This window comes from Anolis sagrei, chromosome X (assembly GCF_037176765.1).
Source record: "Anolis sagrei isolate rAnoSag1 chromosome X, rAnoSag1.mat, whole genome shotgun sequence".
NCBI classification, from domain to species: domain Eukaryota; kingdom Metazoa; phylum Chordata; class Lepidosauria; order Squamata; family Dactyloidae; genus Anolis; species Anolis sagrei.
In genome coordinates, this window is record NC_090034.1 from 45116112 (window position 1) to 45136161 (window position 20050).

A 20050-nucleotide genomic window follows, 5' to 3' on the forward strand; every position below is an offset into this window, starting at 1 on the left:
CCAGCAGAAAGACAAGGAGAAGGCAGCTAGATTAGCCCAATTGAAAAGGGAATTGGCAGAGATTGATGCTTTGGAGTTGTGGAAAGTTGCTGTAATGGTTAAAAATGATTACCAACGAAATAATATCCAATCTATGAAGAGATTGGCTAATTACTTAATTAAAAAAAAGGAGAAGAGAGGAGTGGGACAGATAAGAAATAAGCAAAAAAAAAAGTAATGGGGACAGGAAAAATACTACAGGTTTTTGCAAGTTATTATAAAGAATTATATGGAAAAAAACACTGAAAAGATGGGAAGAAGAGGTAAACATAAAGTTGAACCCCAGGGAGGCAGAGTCAATGGCAGAAGAAATAACTCAGGAGGAAATTAAAAAAGTGATAGGCGAGCTGAAAGTTAATAAGGCCCCAGGTGTTGATGGATTCACAGGTCAATTCTATAAGGAAATGTGGGAAGTGTTAATACCACAATTACAAATATTGTTTAACCACATAACGAGAGGGGGCCTACCACCTGATTCTTGGAAACAGGCAGAAATACTGACAATTTTAAAAGAGGGGAAGGATCCACTTGAGGTAACGTCCTATAGACTAATAAGTCTGATGAACCAAGATTATAAAATTTTCACAAAAATCTTGGCGAGAAGGTTGGAGAAGCTCCTTCCAAAATTAGTTAAGGAGAACCTATATGGTTTTGTTAAAGGAAGGAGTATCAGCCACCCATTAAGAAACATAGTGAATATAATAGGAATTAAGGAAAAGAAGGAATGGACTATGATAAAACTTGATGTCTATAAAGCCTTTGACTCAGTAAATTATGAGTATTTGTATAGAGTGATAGATAAATATGGGTTCAACAGAGAGTTTATTAGGATGTTAGAGGAGCTGTATAGAGAGGCTGATGGGAGGATTAGGATAAATAATACTCTCAGAAAGAATACCAATACAAAGAGGAGTTAGGCAAGGATGCTCTCTAACACTTTTAATATTTACTTTAGTAATCGAGCCCTTAGCTGTTGTAGTAGAGTCTGTTGGCAACACTGCAACTGGTAGTAGGAGTGATAGAGGAGGGAAACGAGGTGCCCAGGTGTTAGATGAAGAGCAGCAAAGGAAAAGAATTCGAGAGATACTTATGTCACCCACTGATGAAGACTCCTTTGAAGGTTTCTACGAGAGTGAAATGAGGGAGGAGGAGGAAGGAGATTCAGATGGGAATAGAGGCATTGAGAGGGTTACTCGAGAGCAGGAGTCAGACGAGGAACGTCAGAGAAAGAAGATCCGGGACATACTTACTGCTCCCACAGAGGAAGAGGATTTCATGGGCTTTTCTGGGAATAATGGGTCTGAGGGTAGTGGGGATGAAGAGGAACCACTGGATTGGACCAAGGTTCAGGAGATTCAAAATGTGTGTACTCAACCAACATCCAGTGACACTTTTGAGGGGTTTTCTGGTGGCGGGGATTGGCAATCTGGTGATACCATGGAATCGTGGGGAGACCTAAGTCTTGACAAGAGGTGGAAGAGTTGGAGAGATGGGCGTTGGCGTTCAGCTGTAGAGGCTAAGCCAGCTGACAGTGATGAGGATGGGGTGGAGAGCAGCTCATCAACGGATGATGAGCTGTAAGATTAATGAAGGCACTGGAGTGATAGAACTTTGCAGTAGGCAAAGTGTTGGTTTCGTGCCTTGGGTCTTGTCGCTACCGCTTTCTTGTTGGGGTGGGTCCTGGATCTGCATATTGCTGCTTACTTCATGTACTGACTGGCTTGGATTCTTGTAAGTGCGGATTTCCCCTCTCCTTGAATTCGGACTGTTTTTGACAACGCTGCCTCTTGGACTTTGGAACTTTCAACTGGGATTTCTTTGACTTTGGACTGCTTCTGGACGACGGCTTTGCTTCACAGACCTTTGTTTGCTTACCCTTTATCTGCTGCTCTATTTTGGGTGATTTTGGACACTACTCAGTTTAATCCGGATTATATCTCTGTTTAATCCGGATTATTTCCTAAATTGGTTTTTTGAGCTAATCTTTGCAGCTAATTTTGAGTTTTGACCAGAGACACTGAAGTAAGTGTCTCTGAGTCCTTTTGTTTCTTTTGGACATACTCCTGAGTCTGGCTCTGTAAGGCTTCTGGGTTCTGACACTTAGCAGATAGAATAAGGAATAATGGAACGACTAAAGGATATAGAATAGGGAAGGAGGAAACCAGAATTAATTTATTTGCGGATGACATATTAATTATAACAGAAAACCCTAGAGAAACCCTGGGAGAAATTAAAGTAATTTTGGAAGATTTTGAAAAAGTATCTGACTTGAAAATAAACTTAGCAAAATCAGAAATTCTAATCATGAATATGAATAAGAGAAAAATTAAGGAAATTCGGGAAGAGGGGATAATTAAGATAGCCAAGAGAAAGATTCGTTATTTGGGGATTCAGATAGCTAAGAGTGAGGATAAAATACAAGATAATAATTATAATGTGATTTGGAGGAGAATTAGAAGACAACTAAGAGGCTGGAAAGGGAAAAACCTATCAATCTCGAGGAGAATCAGAGCCCTAAAAATGTGTGTGATACCAAAAATGTTGTATTTGTTTCAGACTCTGCCGGTGACCCTGAGGTGGGGCAAATAGCTCAGTGGGAGGAGTTACGAGAATGGGTATTTGGAGGAAAGAAAGCAAGAGTGGCTCAGAAAATAGTCTTTGCAAGAAGTGATCAACTAGGCTGGGCAGTCCCAAACCTACAAGCATATTATGAAGCTTTTCAGTTGAAGTATTTAATAAAAATAGATAAGGGAAATCAGAAATGGATTAGAATAGAAAATGAAAGAAATTGGTGTAAAGGACAAGCTGGTATTTTTAGTAAGAATATAAAAGGGAATATAAAAGGAACAGTCCTAGAAGATTAGCTTTTATAATATGGGGGAAATGGCAAAAGCAATGGATCCCCACATTATCTAAATGGTCACCATTATATAGCTTGTTTAAGGATGAAGAGGAGTGCTGGCTGAAGAAGTTGAATAAAGCAGGATTTGTAAGAGTGAAGAATTGGTGGATTTTATGGAGTTGGTGGGAAAAGGTGGAAGAGAAAATTGGTTGAAATTGAGAGGACTATGGGAGATGGTTAAGAATGGAGTAAAAAGAGAGGAAAATAAGCTGGATTCCCTGATCAGACAAAGCGAAGAAGGTAAAATTGGGGGGGGGGGGGAGCAGAGGTAATATATAAAATGATAGTGGAAGCAAAAGAAACAATGCTTAGAACGATAATACAAAAATGGAGTAAGGAAAGCATACTTTCAGAGGAAAGGGTGGAAAAGATAATGAAGGGGGTAAGTACCATTAAAATGGAAACGTTTCAAGAATTAGTAAAAAAGATTTATTTAAAGTGGTATAGAACCCCAGCTCAGCTAGCATCTATCTTCTATATAAATAAAAATGTAATGTTAGTTCGTGCTACCATCAGAACTCAAAAACCACTGGGGGAATTGACACCAAATTTGGACACAAGACACCTAACAGTCAAATTTATGTCCTCCACTCAAAAAGAATGATTTTGTCATTTGGGAATTGACGTTGCTGGGATTTATAGTTTACCTACAATCAAAGAGCATTCTGAACTCCACCAATGATGGAATTGGGCCAAACTTAGCACACAGGGCTCCCATGACCAAAAGAAAAAACTTGAAGGGTTTGGTGGGCATTGATCTTGAGTTTGGGAATTATAGTTCACCCACATCCACAGAGCACTGTGGACTTAAACAATGATGGATCTGGACCAAACTTCGCACGAGTATTCCATATGCCCAAATATGAACACAGATGGAGTTTAAGGGAAATAGACCTTGACATTTGGGAGTTGTAGTTGCCTGGATTTATAGTTCGCCTACAATCAAAGAGTATTCTGAACTCCACCAATGATGGAATTCAAACAAACATGGCATACAGGACTTCCATGACCAACAGAACACACTGGAAGGGTTTGGTGGGCATTGACCTTGAGTTTGGGAGTTGTAGTTTACCTACATCCAGAGAGCACTGTGGACTCAAACAATGATGGATCTGGACCAAACTTGACACAAAAATTCCATATGCCTAAATATGAACACAGGTGGAGTTCGGAGGAAATAGACCTTGACATTTGGGATTTGTAGTTACTGGGATTTATAGTTTACTACAATTAAAGACCATTCTGAAACCCACAAACGACAGAAATGGGGCAAACTTCCCACACAGAGCCCTCATGACCAACAGAAAATACTTAAGGCCATGCAGTCCAACTCTCTTCACCAGGGCAAGAAAATGTAATTAGAGCCCTCCTGACAAAGAGCCATCCAGTCATAAATATAGATAGGTATTATTCTCACACACACACAGATATAGTATCATAGATTTGAAAGAGACCCTTAAAGGACTATGATATGTTGCATATTCCAGAGTAGGCAAACCAGACACTCTCCACATCAACACTGACAAAGAAACAACAAGAAATACTGTTTACTCACAAGCATAAAGGAATTACATATATTAGAAACCAACACTTTCTCATTACTTTATTTTCCAGATCACCAGACTGGGCCACAGCAACGTGTGGCAGGAGACAGCTAGTCTATGATAAAAGGGTCCAGCTCAAACTGTTGGCATTATAAAAAGAGGAAGGGATGGTTTACACATATGTGGTGGGAATGTGAGGAAGTACAGAGATTCTGGAAGAGGGTTTTAGAACAAATAAATGGGCTATTCAAGGTAAATTTGTATATTGGGCCGGGACTGTTGGAAATTGGAACATTGGGCCTACAAACACTGACGAAAGAAGACCAACAAACTTTGATGGCGATGGTTAAATCTGCCCATGCTGTAATAGCATTGGGATGGAAGGATAAGACAAAATGGACAATGGACAGATGGAACAAATATACTTATGAACAAGTACAATCGGATATTATGGGAATAATACAACAAGATATACTGTGGTCTATACAAATACAAAGAATTAAAGAGAACTGGTTAAGATATGTGAAATGGGTTGAAGAAGGGAAAGCTAATGATCAGATAAAGGAAAAAATGGACAGAATCCTGGACTGGCTGCACTTAAAAAATCAGGAGTCCTCAAACTAAGGCCCGGGGGCCGGATCCGGTCCTCCAAGGTCATTTACCCGGCCCTTGCTCTGGGTCAACCTAAGTCTGAAACTACTTGAAAGCACACAACAACAACAATCCTATCTCATCAGCCAAAAGCAGGCCCACACTTCCCATTGAAATACGACTAAGTTTATATTTGTTCTTCATTTTAAAGTGTTTTTTGCACTACAATTAAGATACGTGCAGTGTGCATTCATTCATTTTTTTTTTCAAATTATAATCCGGCCCTCCAACAGTTTGAGGAACTGTGACCTGGCCCTCTGTTTAAAAAGTTCGGGGACCCCTGGATTAGATGGATACCATTACAATTGAAAACATTAAAAAAAAAAAGAACCCTAGAGTTGGACAGGACTCCAATGGCCAGCCAGTCTAACCCTAATTCTGCCAGGCAGAAACACACCTCAGGATGATAGGTAGCCATCCTGCTTTGCTTAATAACAACCATAATAACAACCACAGGAATATTGTGTCCAATTCTGGACTCCACAATTGGCTCCACAATTGAAAAGAGATATTGACAAGCTGGAATGTGTCCAGAAGAGGGCGTCTGGAGAACAAGCCCTGTGAGGAGTCCCAATTCAAAGTACAGGTTATCACCTATAAAGCTCTAAATGGTTCGGAACTTGCCTATCTTCATGACTGCATCTTCGCCTATGAACTTACACAATCTCTAAGATCCTCTGGAGAGGTTCTCCTTTCGCTCCCACCGCCGTCTCAAGCATGGTTGGTGCGGACGAGGGAGGGGGCCTTCTTCTCGGTTGTCGCCCCACCCCAGGAAGATTAGACTAGCACCCTCTGTCCACTAAGAGTTAAAGACATGGATGTTCCGCTGTGATTTTAGTAGTCAATTCCTTGGATAGCTGGCCCCAGCTAGGACCCTAAGTCTTGTTCTCAAACTTTACTATTGCTCCTATCTTTACTGCTGCCATATGGCCCATGGACTTTACTATTTAGCCCTATTCTTTAAGTTTTTGTTGCACCAGTGCAACCATCCATGATGATAAACTGAATTTTGTTATTGGTTGTTGATTTTGATGCCTGCTTTATATTTTTCCAATGTTGTTGTTTTACTTTGTTTTACACTGTTGTTATGTATTTTAATGTTACAGTTTAACTGTTTTGACCGGGCTTGGCCTCATGTAAGCCGCCTGAGTCCCTTTGGGGAGAAGGAGGCGGGGGTACAAAACCAAAATAATAATAATAATAATAATAATAATAATAATAATAACCGTATATTCCAGCATATAAGACGACTGGGCGTATAAGACCATCCTCAACTTTTCCAGTTAAAATAGAGAGTTTGGGATATACTCGCTGTATAAGACCACCCATCTTCCAATGCACATCAAATAAAAAAAATTAAAAATCAGATTTGAATTCAACATGGTAATTTTAATTCAAATGCTTATGACATGCAGGTTCCTATGAGAGGGACACTGTACCTTACATTGTACATTACAGTTGCTCTTCCTCCCTTGAATTTCATTTACACTCTGGGTCCTTTACATCATGCTGGCAAGTATGAAAGCAGGCTTTAAATGGTTCAGATTACATTGATGTTGGCATAGAAGCTTGCATGCAAATAGAAGTCAGGCTTTGTATTATGAGTACTGAGGTGAAGGCAAAGCATTTGTAGAATTTTTCTTATCTATATGCAGTCTTTATAAATCAGGACCTCTTATCAGAAGAGAGGGGCAGACTGGACCCTAATCCTTCAGAAATGTAGCATTTGGCATGGCACATGTTTACTGGGTCACATCTTGACATGTCTCCATCCTTAAATCACTGTGACAGCTTGAATTGTTTTAGAGTTCCTCAAGAACACAGCAAGGTGATGTTTAATTGTTAGAAGGGGAAAAGAGATCAGAAAAGAGGCAGGGGGACCCTGGGTAAATAAGAGCTTTCAAGTTTGACTTCTGTCAAAAATGAAATGCAAAGACAGAATGGGGGACGCATGCCTCGAGAGCAGTACAGGTGAAAAAGATCTTGGGGTCCTTGTGGACAACAAGTTAAACATGAGCCAGCAATGTGATACGGCCGCAAAAAAAAAAGCCAATGGGATGTTGGCCTGCATCAATAGGAGTCTAGTGTCTAGATCCAGGGAAGTCATGCTCCCCATGCTCTATTCTGCCTTGGTTAGACCACACCTGGAATATTGTGTTCAATTCTGGGCATCACAGTTGAAGAGAGATATTGACAAGCTGGAATGTGTGCAGAGGAGGGCGACTAAAATGATCATGGGTCTGGAGAAATAGCCCTATGAGGAGTGGCTTAAAGAGCTGGGCATGTTTAGCTTGAAGAAGAGAAGGCTGAGAGGAGACATGACAGCCATATATACATATGTGAGAGGAAGTCACAGGGAGGAGGGAGCAAGCTTGTTTTCTGCTGCCCTGGAGACTAGGACGCAATGGAACAATGGCTTCGAACTACAAGAAAGGAGATTCCATCTGAACATTAGGAAGAACTTCCTGACTGTGAGAGATGTTCAGCCGTGAACTCTCTGCCTCGGAGAGTGGTAGAGGCTCCTTCTTTGGAAGCTTTTAAACAGAGGCTGGATAGCCATCTGTTGGGGGTGCTTTGAATGCAATTATCCTGCTTCTTGGCAGAATGGGGCTGGACTGGATGGCCCACTAGGTCTCTTCCAATTCTATGATTCAAAGCAGCGACATCTCCGGCCCATCCTCTGTTCTGATATCAGCCAGCAAGGAAATGCCTTAAATCAAGAAAAAGCTTACTAAGATCTACAGAGATACTCACAAAGATACCTCAGCAAGCAAGAGTCCAAAAGTGGCAGGCTAAAACCCAGAGTCTTGATCCATGGCTGATACCGAATGAGAAACTCCTTCCTAGGCACAAGGAAGACTGGGCGACTTGGAAGGCACTGAACAGACTGCTCTGGCACCACGAGATGCAGAGCCAATCTTAAGAAATGGGGCCACAAAGTGGAGACCACAACATGCAAGTGTGGAGAACAGCAAACCACAGACCACCTACTACAATGCAGCCTGAGCCCTGCCACATGCACAATGGAGGACCTTCCCACAGCAACACCAAAGGTACGCTTCTGGTCAAAGGACATTTAGTGCAATGCCAAGTTTTTAGCTCTCTTTGTGTCTTTTTTAATACATTATAACTGTGCCACTTCTGACATTATAAATACAGTCTATTGTCCCAATCTCACCACCATAGAATGGCAGTGCTATGTTGGCTGCTACTTTTTTTTTCAACTTTTTATTTATTGTAGCATATTATATTTAACATATTCAGTGTTTAAACATTCTTATCTTATTACTTCCCATTAACAAATTGTACAGAACATGTCTTGATACCTATAATATTTCATATTCCTGCTTCATTACATGTTGTCCAATCACCCAATGCTGACCCTTCACCACAAACCAGCCAATTACAATACTTATTTCCAAAAATCAGTTGTTTCTATTACAGGTTTGGTCCCCTTACTTTCTATATACACATATTCTATCAATTTCCCCCAAATCTTCCCAAAATCATCTTTTTTTTTGATAATCCTCTTTTAACCTTAATGTTTCCTGTCAGTTTATCGTTTATTGCGATGTCCCAGATCTCCCTATACCACTCTTCCAATTGGCACTTCCCCCCTTCTTTCCATTTTTTAGCTATTAACAATCTTGCTGCTGTTACCAGATTGGCAATTAATTTAGTTCTTTTGGTATTTTAACATTATCAATAAATGACAGCAGTGCTATCTCCAGTGTACCTGTTATCTCTATTTGGGTGATTTTTCTTATTTCTTGAAATACATTTTCCCAACATTTTTGAACAAATTTGCAAGACCACCACATGTGTATATATGTGCCAGTTTCTTGACAGCACCTCCAGCACTGCTTAGAGTGTTTCTTGTCAATTTGATTTAATCTGATTGGTGTGAGGTACCATCTCCACACCACTTTGTAATAATTCTCTTTTATTCTTATTGACATATTTTTAATATACGCATATTCCACATTCCTTTCCAGTTTTGTGGGTGTATTACTTTATTACAATCTAACTCCCACATTCTTTTAAGGTGGTCCTCCTGGACTCCTTCCAGCAGCATTTTGTAGATATCACTTGTTATACCTTTTGTTCTTTCTTTTCCTTCCTTACTCCCCCTTTGGCTAATCATTTCTTCAAATTTGGTAAATTCTCTCTCCTTTATATTTCTTTCTTATTTCCCTTAACCATCTTTCAAGTTGTAAAGCTTTATACCATCCAATATTTCCTCCTGATAACTGGTCCTTTATCTCATCTATAATTTTCATCTTTGATTCCCAATCTTTTAATTTCATTATCCCTTTTTCCTTGAATTCACTTTCCAACTCCTTTTTGAGATTTATGGGGAAATTATTTGTAATCAACACCGGTGTTAATGGGGATATCGATGGTATTAATTTTTCTTCATATTTAGACCATATTCCCAATATGTTTTTTAGAAAAGGGTTCTCTATTTTGTTATACCATTTCTTGTCTAGATTCCTAGTTTTCCCTATAAAGAAAATATATTCTAGTTTCATATCTATGTCTTCACTCTCTTCTTCTAACCATTCTAAATCTTTTTGACCCATAATCCCTTCAACAATATACCTTAACTGGTTTGCTATATAGTATAGTTTTAAGTTTGGTATTCCTAGACCTCCCTTCTTCTGTATTTTATACCATTTTTCCTTATTAATTCTAACTCTTTTATTCTCATTGCAGAAGGTGTTTATCATATTCTGCCACTTTGTAATTTCTCCAGCTGAGATTTTAATAGGTAGCATCCTAAACAAAAAGTTTATTTTGGGTAATATTTTCATCTTTATTAAAGCTAGTCTACCAAACCATGACAATTTAAGCTTGGCAAATTTAGCCAGAATATCCTTCACATTTTTCCTTAATTTGATTAGATTCTCCCCTTCTAGTTTATCAATTTCTTTAGAAATATTAATTCCTAGATACTTTATTGAGTTCTTGATTTTTATTCTGCCCAATCTCCCTTCTCTTGATTTTTCTTCTTCTTCTTCTTTAGTGTGGTTAAATAATAAGATTTCTGATTTATCCCAATTAACTTTAAGGCCTGTAATTTCCCCAAACTCTGTTAAATGTGCTTCTATTCTTTTTATCTGTTCTAATGGCTTTCCAAAAGTTAGTAGTGTATCATCTGCAAATAAACATATATTGTATCTTCCCTCCTTCCCTATCCCCTTTATATGTTTATCCTCTCGTATCATATTTGCTAGCATTTCTATAACTATTGAGAATAGGGTAGGAGAGAGGGGGCATCCCTGTCTTGTTCCTCGAGTCAATCTTATTTTCCCAGTAAGGCCATCATTTACTTGTATAGCGGCATAGTTGGTTGAGTATAGTTTCTCAATCAGTCCTCTAAATCTCTCTCCTAAACCAAATTTTTCCAATATTTGTTTAATGACAGCCATGAGACGCAATCAAATGTTTAAATATGTCTAGGGTCAGTATCCCTGCTTTAATATTCTTTTTCTTAATTGTATGAATCACATTTAGTACTCTTCCCACTGGGTTTGACATTTGTCTACCAGGAATAAATCCACATTTATCTTTTTTAATATAATTATATATAAAGCTATTTAATCTCTTTGCCATTATTGCCGTCAGTATTTTAGCATCTTTTTTTAAAAGTAATTTTTATTGAGATTTTTGCATTTGGGATACATCTATCGAGATGTTGATCATTGACATATCGTTATGATAAAAGAGGGGAGTGAGGGTATGATGGGTAGGAAAGTCGGGGAGCTACCTGGGAAGGGAGAAAAAAAGGGGGGGGATATTGCGTCCGACTAAGGGAAAGAGGGGGGTTGTGCTGGGGTTGGGGAGTGGGACGTGGAGTGTGTTAGAATTCTTATCTACTGATTATGTCCCTTATAGCTTTGTTAGTATTGGTGTTGTCTTCTACTGAGGTTGTCTTCTTTTCTTCTCTCTAGTTTTCTTTCTCAATTTAGCTGTCTTCTAGATATTTCTTGATTGGAGACCAGTCTGTTTTGCTCACCCCGGTCGTCTGTTTAGATCTCAAATATTGTGTCAGTGAGTCCATATTCATAATATCCATTAGTTTTAGTTTCCAATTGTCTATCGTTGGTATTTCATCATTTTTCCATTTTCTAGCTAGTACTAATCTTGCGGCTGTGGCCATATGAAAAAGAGCTTATCTTTGTTCATTTCCACTTCGAAGTCCAAGATTCCAAGTAAAAAGTACTCCGCTTTCATTTCTTTTCTGAATTCTAATATTTTGTTGGTTATCTCGTGGATTTCTTTCCAGAATTTTTTGACTTTCTCACAGGTCCACCAAAGATGGAAAAAAGTGCCTTTCTTTTCCTTGCATTTCCAGCAGTCTTCTGATACATTTTTATAGTATTTCGCTAGTTTATTTGGTGTAAGGTACCACTGGAACATCATTTTAATCCAGTTTTCTCTCAGGTTGTGAGAATTTATCCATTTTAGTTTGGTCTTCCAGATCTTTTCCCATTCCAATGTATCAATGGTGTGTCCTAAGTTGGCTGTCCATTTTGTAATATAGCTGTTTATATTGTTTTTTTCTGTCTTCCAACATAAGATTTTATATAATTTAGTAATTCCCTTTTTCTCTGATAGCATAATCCTTTCCCACTGTTTTTCACCAGTTTCAAATCCTACTTTCCTATCTTTGTTGAATGCTTCGTTCAGCTGTCTATGTTGAAACCACGAGATCTCTCCATATGATATTTTGATCTCTTCCATTGTCTTTATCTTGTAGCCTTCACTGTCTTTTTTCAGGATGACTTTATACTTGGGCCAATTTTCCCATCCCAGCTCTCTTCTTTGGGATGCCTCAAGCGGGGAGATCCAGAGGGGTGTCTTAGCATCTTGATTTATAAGGGCAATAGGTCTATATGAACCAGGATCTTTAGGGTCTTTGTTTTTAGCATTAATATGATCCTTGATTCCTGCCATGATGATGGGATCTGTTCTCCTTCCATTATCCTATTATATAGTTCTTTTAATTTTGGCACTAAAATTGATTTACTTTTTTTATAATATTCCGGTCCTAGCCCATCCATTCCTGGAGTCTTCCCTCCTTTCAATTTATCTATAGCATCTCCTATCTCTTTTTCTGATACTAATTGTTCCATACTCATTTTATACATATCCTGTAATTTTATTTTCCAGAAAATATTCTGGAAAATACTGGCTGTTCCTTTAAAAGCCCTGTTTACGCAAGCATTCACTGGCCTGCGCAACATGGTTATTTTAAGCCTTCCCCATTAGAGCCAGCTTTCTGTAACCATGGATTCAATCAGTCATACCAGGAAAATCTTTATTTAATTATCTAGAAAACAAACCTAGAATTCATCGTGATGTATAGGGCCAATTGGATTTGATGCGGATGGCTAGGATGGTTTTAAATGGTGTATTTTAATATTTTGATAAATGTCTTTTTAATGCTTATGTATTGTATGTGAATTTGTGTCCCGGCATTGAATGTTTGCCGTTTATGCTGTGCTCTGCGCTGAGTCCCCTTCGGGGTGAGAAGGGCAGAATATAAATGTTTTAAATTAATAATGAATAATAAATAAATATAGGAGTTGTAGGTATTGGGATGTATAGTTCACATGCAGTCATTGAGCACTCTGAACTCCACCACTTATGGACCTGGAACTAACTTGGCACACAAAACCCCCATGACCAACAAAAATGTTGGCGGTCTTTAGTTGGATTTATAGGAGTTGTAGTTCACCTACATCCTGAGCATACTATGCAGCCAAACAACGATGGATCTAGAACAAACTTGGCATACATCCCCAATATACCCAAATTTGAATAATGGTGCATTTTGAGGGGAATTGGCCTGGGCATTTTGGAGATTTATAGTTCACCTGCAGTCAATGAGCACCCTGAACTCCACCAACGAAGGATTTGGAACTAATTTGGCACACAGCCTCCATGGCCAGCAAAAAATACTGGAGGCCTTTGGGGAAAAATTCACCTTGACTAGGGGGAGTTGTAGTTCACCTACATCCAGAAAGCACTGTGAATCCAAACACTGATGGATCTGACCAAACTGATACCTGATATGCCTGAGGAGGAGGGAGGGAGCGAGGGAGGGAGGGAGGATTGAGGGAGGAGGGTGGAGGGAGGGGGCGAGGAAGAGCGGCGGGCTGCACTACCAGGCCGGCAGGGTGGTAACCTACTGGGCTGTCCTCACCGTCGCGGGCATGGAGTTGGCTCTGCCTCTGCCCTCAAGCCCAGAACAGCTGCAGCAGGAGCCAAAGCTGGAGCGGCGGGGGGAGGTTGCCTCTGGCTGCCCCAGCCCCCCCCCCCCCCGCAGAGAGGCCCCACCCCTCCTGGTACCTTGCAATGGAGATGAAAATAAAATGCCGGCTGGGGGTGTTTGCCTGCTGGCCTGTCCCCGCCGCCACTGGTCTGCTGCTGGCTCTGCCTCCGGCCTCAAGGCCGGAGCAACTGCCAAGGGAGTCAAAGCTGGAGCGTGGGGCGGGAGGGACGAGGTCCTCTTCTCCCACTGCCCCCCCCCCCCGCTCCGGTTTTGGCTCCCACGGCAGCTTCTCCAGCCTTGAGGCCGGAGGCGAAGCCAGCAGTCGGCCAGTGGCGGCAGGGACAGCCCAGCAGGGAACCACCCCTAGCCGGCATTTTATTTTCATCTCCATTGCAAGGTACATTAGACTCCGTACTAGACGAAAGAGAGGATGTAAATCTAATTACTGTATATACTCGAGTATAAGCCTAGTTTTTCAGTCCTTTTTTTAGGCTGAAAAATTCTCCCCTGGCTTATACTCGAGTCAATGTTATTTATTATTTTACTTTGTTGTTGTTGTTGTTGTTACATTTATTATATTATTGTTATTGTTACATTTATTATTTTACTGTATTTTTATTATTACATTTATTATTTTACTCTATTATTACTGTCATTATTACATTCCATTATTTTACTCTATTTATTATTATTGGAGGACATGTAAGCATATTTACATTGAAGAAAGTTAGAATAATCAGAGTTGGACAGTCTTATCTTGAATTACAGTTTTATGTAAATATTCAAAACATTTAACCTACTGATGCCTAAATTAATATAATTTTATTGGTATCTATTTTTATTTTGAAATTTACCAGTAGCTGCTGTATTTCCCACCCTCGGCTTATACTCAAGTCAATACATTTTCCCAGTTTTTTGTGGTAAAATTAGGTGCCTCGGCTTATATTCGGGTTGGCTTATACTCGAGTATATACGGTAACTAATTGGATGGGTAAATAATAATAGGAATGCCTGAGTGTAAGTTAAAAAGGGGTGAATTATGTCCAGCCTCTTTCCTCATTCCATTCCAAAGAGAGAGAAAATCCAGCTCAGGGCTATACCTGGCCATTCTGGGAAGCAGCTCAAACATCGTATCCAAAACATTCCGGTAACGTTTCTTCAGTTTAAAGAGCCTGCAACAAGAGAGGAAAATGTACTTTTGCTCCATATCTTCAGCTCCCAGAAACCTAGATATCTATTCCTGCTGATGTCCATTTGCTTTGAAACCTAATGTGGCCTCTCCAAAGGAGACCATTTGTGAACCAAGTCCTTCACCAAACCTCTGTATAAATCAGTAGTTCTCCACTTTCCTAATGCCGTGACCTCTTAATACAGTTCCTCATGTTATGGTGACCCCCAACCATAAAATTATTTTCGTTGCTACTTCATAACTGTACTTTTGCTACTTTTGTAAATATCTGATATGCAGGATGTATTTTCATTCACTGGACCAAATTTGGCACAAATACCCAAATGTGAACACTGGTGGAGTTTGGGGAAAACAGACTTGACATTAGGGAGTTGTAGTTGCTGGGATTTATAGTTCACCTACAATCAAAGAGCATTCTGAACCCCACTAATGATAGAATTGGGTCCAACACACAGAACTCCCATGACCAACAGAAAATATTGTGTTTTCTGATGGTCTTTGGTAATCCCTCTGACACCTCCTCGCGACCCCCCCCCCTGGGGTCCTGCCCCCCAGGTTGAGGAACATTGGTATAAATGAATCCTCCTGGCCTCACTTCACCTTGCTTTGAAAGCCTTTGATCATCTTCTTACCTGAGTAACTGCAGAGGTCGCAGAACAACAATGAAGTAGAATGGCTCCATGTTAAACGCCAGCGCCAAGAGACCCAAGAAGGCAAACAAGGTGACCGAAAAATCAAAGCTGGAAGAGAAAAAGGGGAAGGGTCCTTCAATGGGGAGTTTGTGAGACCGAACCGGAAAAGGCTGTGACAACACACTTACAGATTCCAACCCGAAGAGAGGTATTCCACAGGCCCTAATCCAGTGATCTTCAGTAGCACCTCGACCCCATAGACTGTTGGCACAAGAAAACAAAATGTCTAAGAATGTTGTCTGTTCTACCTGCTTTTTACAGCCATGCCGTGAACCACCTTGGGCCTCAGTATTGTGCGAAAGGTAGCATATAGACCAAAGGAAAGCAAAAGAAGCCGATTTGTCCATTTTGAATCAGACCTTAATAAATGGCAGCACTACATATGGAGGAAAACGTCTCCAACTTGGATTCAGAGGCAATGGAGCAACAGCATTTGGCAGCACTGAGACTTACTTGTAAGAAAAACAATGTAACTCCAAGGGACGTCCCGGGAAAAGATTCCATCTAAAGAAGAAAAAAATAAAGAGTGCACATCTCAGAGGGGCCCTAAAACCACATCTCAATGGGGAAGAGGGATCAAAACACAAAAGGAAGCTGGATTGTCCTGTACCTCGAAGCATAAAGGTTTCCACTAAGATCCAGAGGCCATTCACTGCCACCAGAGTATCTAGAAAACACAATCAAGGGTCAGTGTTTTATAGCTTTCCAACAGAGTCTAGAATAGTTCAGATGTGTAAAAACACTGCCCTTGGGATGCCTCCCCCAAGATCAAGATTTATTTCTGAGTTTTAAGTATTTTCAGCCCTGCTCAAAATATTCCTAGAGCAGCTTATATGATAACAATGAGCCAGATGGTCATATAGGTTTTCAAATGACAAACACGGAGCCAAGATGCAAAACAGAAGACATTACTTACAAGCAAAAAAAAACTAGGCTTTTCTGGCTTATTCCTAACCTGATAAGTGCCAAGTGGATTCTTTATCGCACCAAGCTAGCCTACATTTGCATTACCTTTGTTGGCGCCCAACAAGGTGGGTCTTAAAATTGCAGCTGAGTTGGGCCTTTGATATATTAAATGGAGCCAAAGAGGATTCAGAGGCAAAAGGTCTCAATTTTATGGACTTGTTGGGTTTTTACCCCACCTTTCTGCCAATGGTTCCTAGGGCCCCAGTCCTCATGCTACTGAAGGTTCCAATCTTTCCATTTGCCTTGGGGAAGGTTGCTCCACAGACAGCAAATGAACCAAAAAATGGCCCAGGAGACTTACACATAGTGTACTGGAAGGCTCGGGAATTCACCAGTATGTTAATGCCTATTGGTAGGAGGAACATATTAAAAAAAACAGTGTTAATGAGTTTCAATCTTAATTTAAGACCCTTAAATAAAGTTTATTATTATTGTTGTTGTTCTAAGAAATCAATAGCGACTTGCAATTTCTCAAGTCACTCCTGACACACACAAAAAGGAAAAGCCTTTGGTGGTTCAAGGAAGACCCCTCCAATTGGAAGGCATTACCTTTAAAAATAAGGAATGCAGTTCGTGGAAGGTCATCAAACCAATGCTCCCGGTTCCTTTTTGCCTGGAAGTGAAACCCACCACAAAGCATCACTCATTAAAGACGCCCATCTCCAGCGAGTTGCATTTTTTAATCGTGTCGAAGAAAAGGAAAAATAAAATTTGGCAAGATGCCTCTTCCTGGAGGTCTCCCTCTTCCCCAACTCTCCTTTCCCTCTGCCTCCATCTTCCTTCCGCATCCTTCTCCGCTAACACAAATACCCCTTCAAACATGGAGCCCCAACAAGACCAACCAAACAAGAACCCCCCAAAAGCCATACCTTCCACTTTAAGCCAACAACTTCATAGAAACTGTACATATCCTTCAGACTGAAAGAGAAAATGTCCTCAATAAAGAACTGGATTTTGCAAGGTGCACCGGGCAACACATTTCAGATATTCTACTAACTTTTCCAGTTGAAAAAAAAAGAAAGAATGGAGCCCTGACCTGAGTAAATGAGTATTGCTTTGATTCAGAGCTTTGAAAGTCAGATAACGATCCCGAGCGCTCATCCGAGGTTTATAGAAGCGCATCAGCCCATCAAACTGCTTGAAGGGGATTCCAGCAGGTCTCTTGAAGCAAGGGAAAAATTTCCACACATTAGTTGCATCAGGAAAATGTACAGTTATCATCATACCTCACTTTGAACATTCTGGAAAGAAAGTACTGGTTAACTTTTAGCAATTGCCAAATTATCCATGTTCAGGATCAGATGTCAGCTAATCTGACGATCTTGCATCTGAAAACTGCAACTGCCAGGATCCTCCATGTTAGGTGGGAATTCTAGACCAAAAAGGAATTCCTCCAAGCTCTGATTCCAGCCCATAAGAGTTGTGGTTAACAAAAGTGGCTCGGGAGCAGTACATGTGAAAAAGATCTTGGGAGTCCTCGTGGGACAACAAGTTAAACATGAGCCAACAATGTGATGTGGCAGCAAAAAATCCAATGGGATTTTGGCCTGCATCAAAAGGAGTATACTGTCTAGTTCCAGGGAAGTCATGCTACCCCTCTATTCTGCCTTGGTTAGACCACACCTGGAATATTGTGTCCAATTCTGGGCACCACAACTGAAGAGAGATATTGACAAGTTGGAATGTGTCCAGAAGAGGGCGACTAAAATGATCAAGGGTCTGGAGAACAAGCCCTATGAGGAGCGGCTTAAAGAGCTGGGCATGTTTAGCTTGAAGAAGAGAAGGCTGAAAGGAGACATGATAGCCATGTATAAGTATGTGAGGGGAAGTCATAGGGAGGAGGGAGCAAGCTTGTTTTCTGCTGCCCTGGAGACTAGGACGCAATGGAACAATGGCTTCAAACTAACTAGTGTTCCATCTGAACATGAGGAAGAACTTCCTGACAGTGAGAGCTGTTCAGCAGTGGAACTCTCTGCCCCGGAGTGTGAAAGAGGCTCCTTCATTGGAGGCTTTTAAACAGAGGCTGGATGGCCATCTGTTGGGGGTGCTTTGAATGCAATTTTCCTGCTTCTTGGCAGGGAGTTGGACTGGATGGCCCATGAGGTCTCTTCCAACTCTATGATTCTACTGCAAGGGATGTGAAATGCCACCATTTTTTGGCACACGTCTATCCACACACAGGGTCACATACCTGTTTGCTGACAAGCAGGCGGTAGGCATGTTGAATGGCTGTCCGTTTGTGAAGCAGCAGGGATCTGAACTTCCTCTTTTCAATGTCATTGAAAGTATCAAACACAACAGCAAGTAACTAAAGGAAGAGAAGGAGGAGATGAGCCAATCTCCCCATCTTCCAGTGGCAGCCTTCACTTCCATGAAACATTGGCATGTGGATTGCAATGCAACAAGAAATGCTAGCCTTTCAGGCACCACATGACTTCTTGCTCTTTTCGCTGCTCTGGGTTGATAAAGTTACTCATCTGTCCAGCCAAAGCAATGGGCAATGAAGCATTGAAACTAGAAGCTTGAGGATGCAGCCAAGGGACTTACCAAATTCATGATGAAGTAGAGCTCGATAGAAAGGTACACAATAAAAAACACACAGGACCAAGGGCTTCGGGCATAAGAGGGCATCATGACATCTGGGAAACTAAAGCCCCCACAAAGACAGAAACCACACTGTTAGCTTCAGAATAGGGAACCAAACTCTCAAACAAGGTAGATTTTATAGTAGCAGGTCCATGTTATGTCAAATCAAGGTCCTTTTAAAACTAGCCATAATTTTAAAGCTTCACTAGGACCTGGATTGTGGGAGGACAAGCTCTAGAATGGGAGTATTTTCCATCCTCTGGTTACATTGTATACCACTAAGGCTGAAATCTTAAGCCAGTTTCATTTCTTTGCATTAACATTGGTGGGGCTTCCTTATCACGTAAAATGCTTCTAAAAAAAACCCAAATTCCTGTCAACTAGTAAGTAAACCTCAACTGAGCTGAAAAGAAGTTCCTTCTAAGCAAAGATGTGGGGAACCACTGGCTGAAAAGTCCACATTTATAAACTTACTTACTTTGCAGTGGTGAGAAGAACAAAAAGATTCACCAAGCTATTCTCTAAGGTGTTGAAATACTGAAGGAGAGAAACACATGTCAGAAAATAGCACAGTGGCCTACCCTCAAATACACAACTGTATCAGTACATCTTCTATCTATACACATAATAAAAGTGAAAATATGTATGTGTGTATGTGGCTGGGGTGCCCACTTTCACAGACAGGCTCCCACTTCCACAAACAGCTATGATCCTCACTTATGAGGAGCCACCAAAGGCCCTCCCTTCCAAGGACATTGCAGGTTATAGTGGGTGCCATGAACATGTTCAAGAGTCCTCCACAATCACCACACTGCCCACCACCCAAGTAAATGCTTTCATACGGGGACAATTTCATCCTAGATGTTATATTTTTCCTCTACCACAGATATCCCAGTGTTTCTTACTCTCCCAATTGTTGTGGAATTTGCATGGCCCCACCCACTGTCTCTCACATAACCCTTTTCTATTCTTTTCTATGGCACAAAGCAAACAGAGGAATTCATCACCAACTAAACATACTAGAGAGGTTTGGGGAGAATTCACCATGATTTATAGGAGTTGCCACTACTGGGACTTATAGTTCACCTGCAGTCTAAGAGCACTCTGAACTCCACCAACAATGGACTTGGAACTAACTTGGCACACAGAACCCCCATGACCAACAAAACATACAGGAGGTCTTTGGAGGGAATTATAGGA

General features: G+C 40.6%; 1 protein-coding gene across 1 annotated transcript in view; it reads right to left on the reverse strand.

The window, feature by feature from the left end:
* TPCN1 (two pore segment channel 1) overlaps positions 1-20050 on the reverse strand; it is a 55900-nt gene that overhangs the window by 14041 nt on the left and 21809 nt on the right. Inside the window, exons 8-19 of the mRNA XM_060785438.2 lie at positions 19329-19387; positions 18812-18911; positions 18456-18572; positions 17301-17425; positions 17134-17182; positions 16814-16877; positions 16566-16610; positions 15909-15965; positions 15752-15802; positions 15427-15499; positions 15239-15346; positions 14518-14589 (exon numbers count right to left, since the gene is read on the reverse strand). Coding sequence (XP_060641421.2) covers positions 14518-14589; positions 15239-15346; positions 15427-15499; positions 15752-15802; positions 15909-15965; positions 16566-16610; positions 16814-16877; positions 17134-17182; positions 17301-17425; positions 18456-18572; positions 18812-18911; positions 19329-19387 — 920 coding nt within the window. The remainder of the gene's footprint in view (positions 1-14517; positions 14590-15238; positions 15347-15426; positions 15500-15751; positions 15803-15908; positions 15966-16565; positions 16611-16813; positions 16878-17133; positions 17183-17300; positions 17426-18455; positions 18573-18811; positions 18912-19328; positions 19388-20050) is intronic.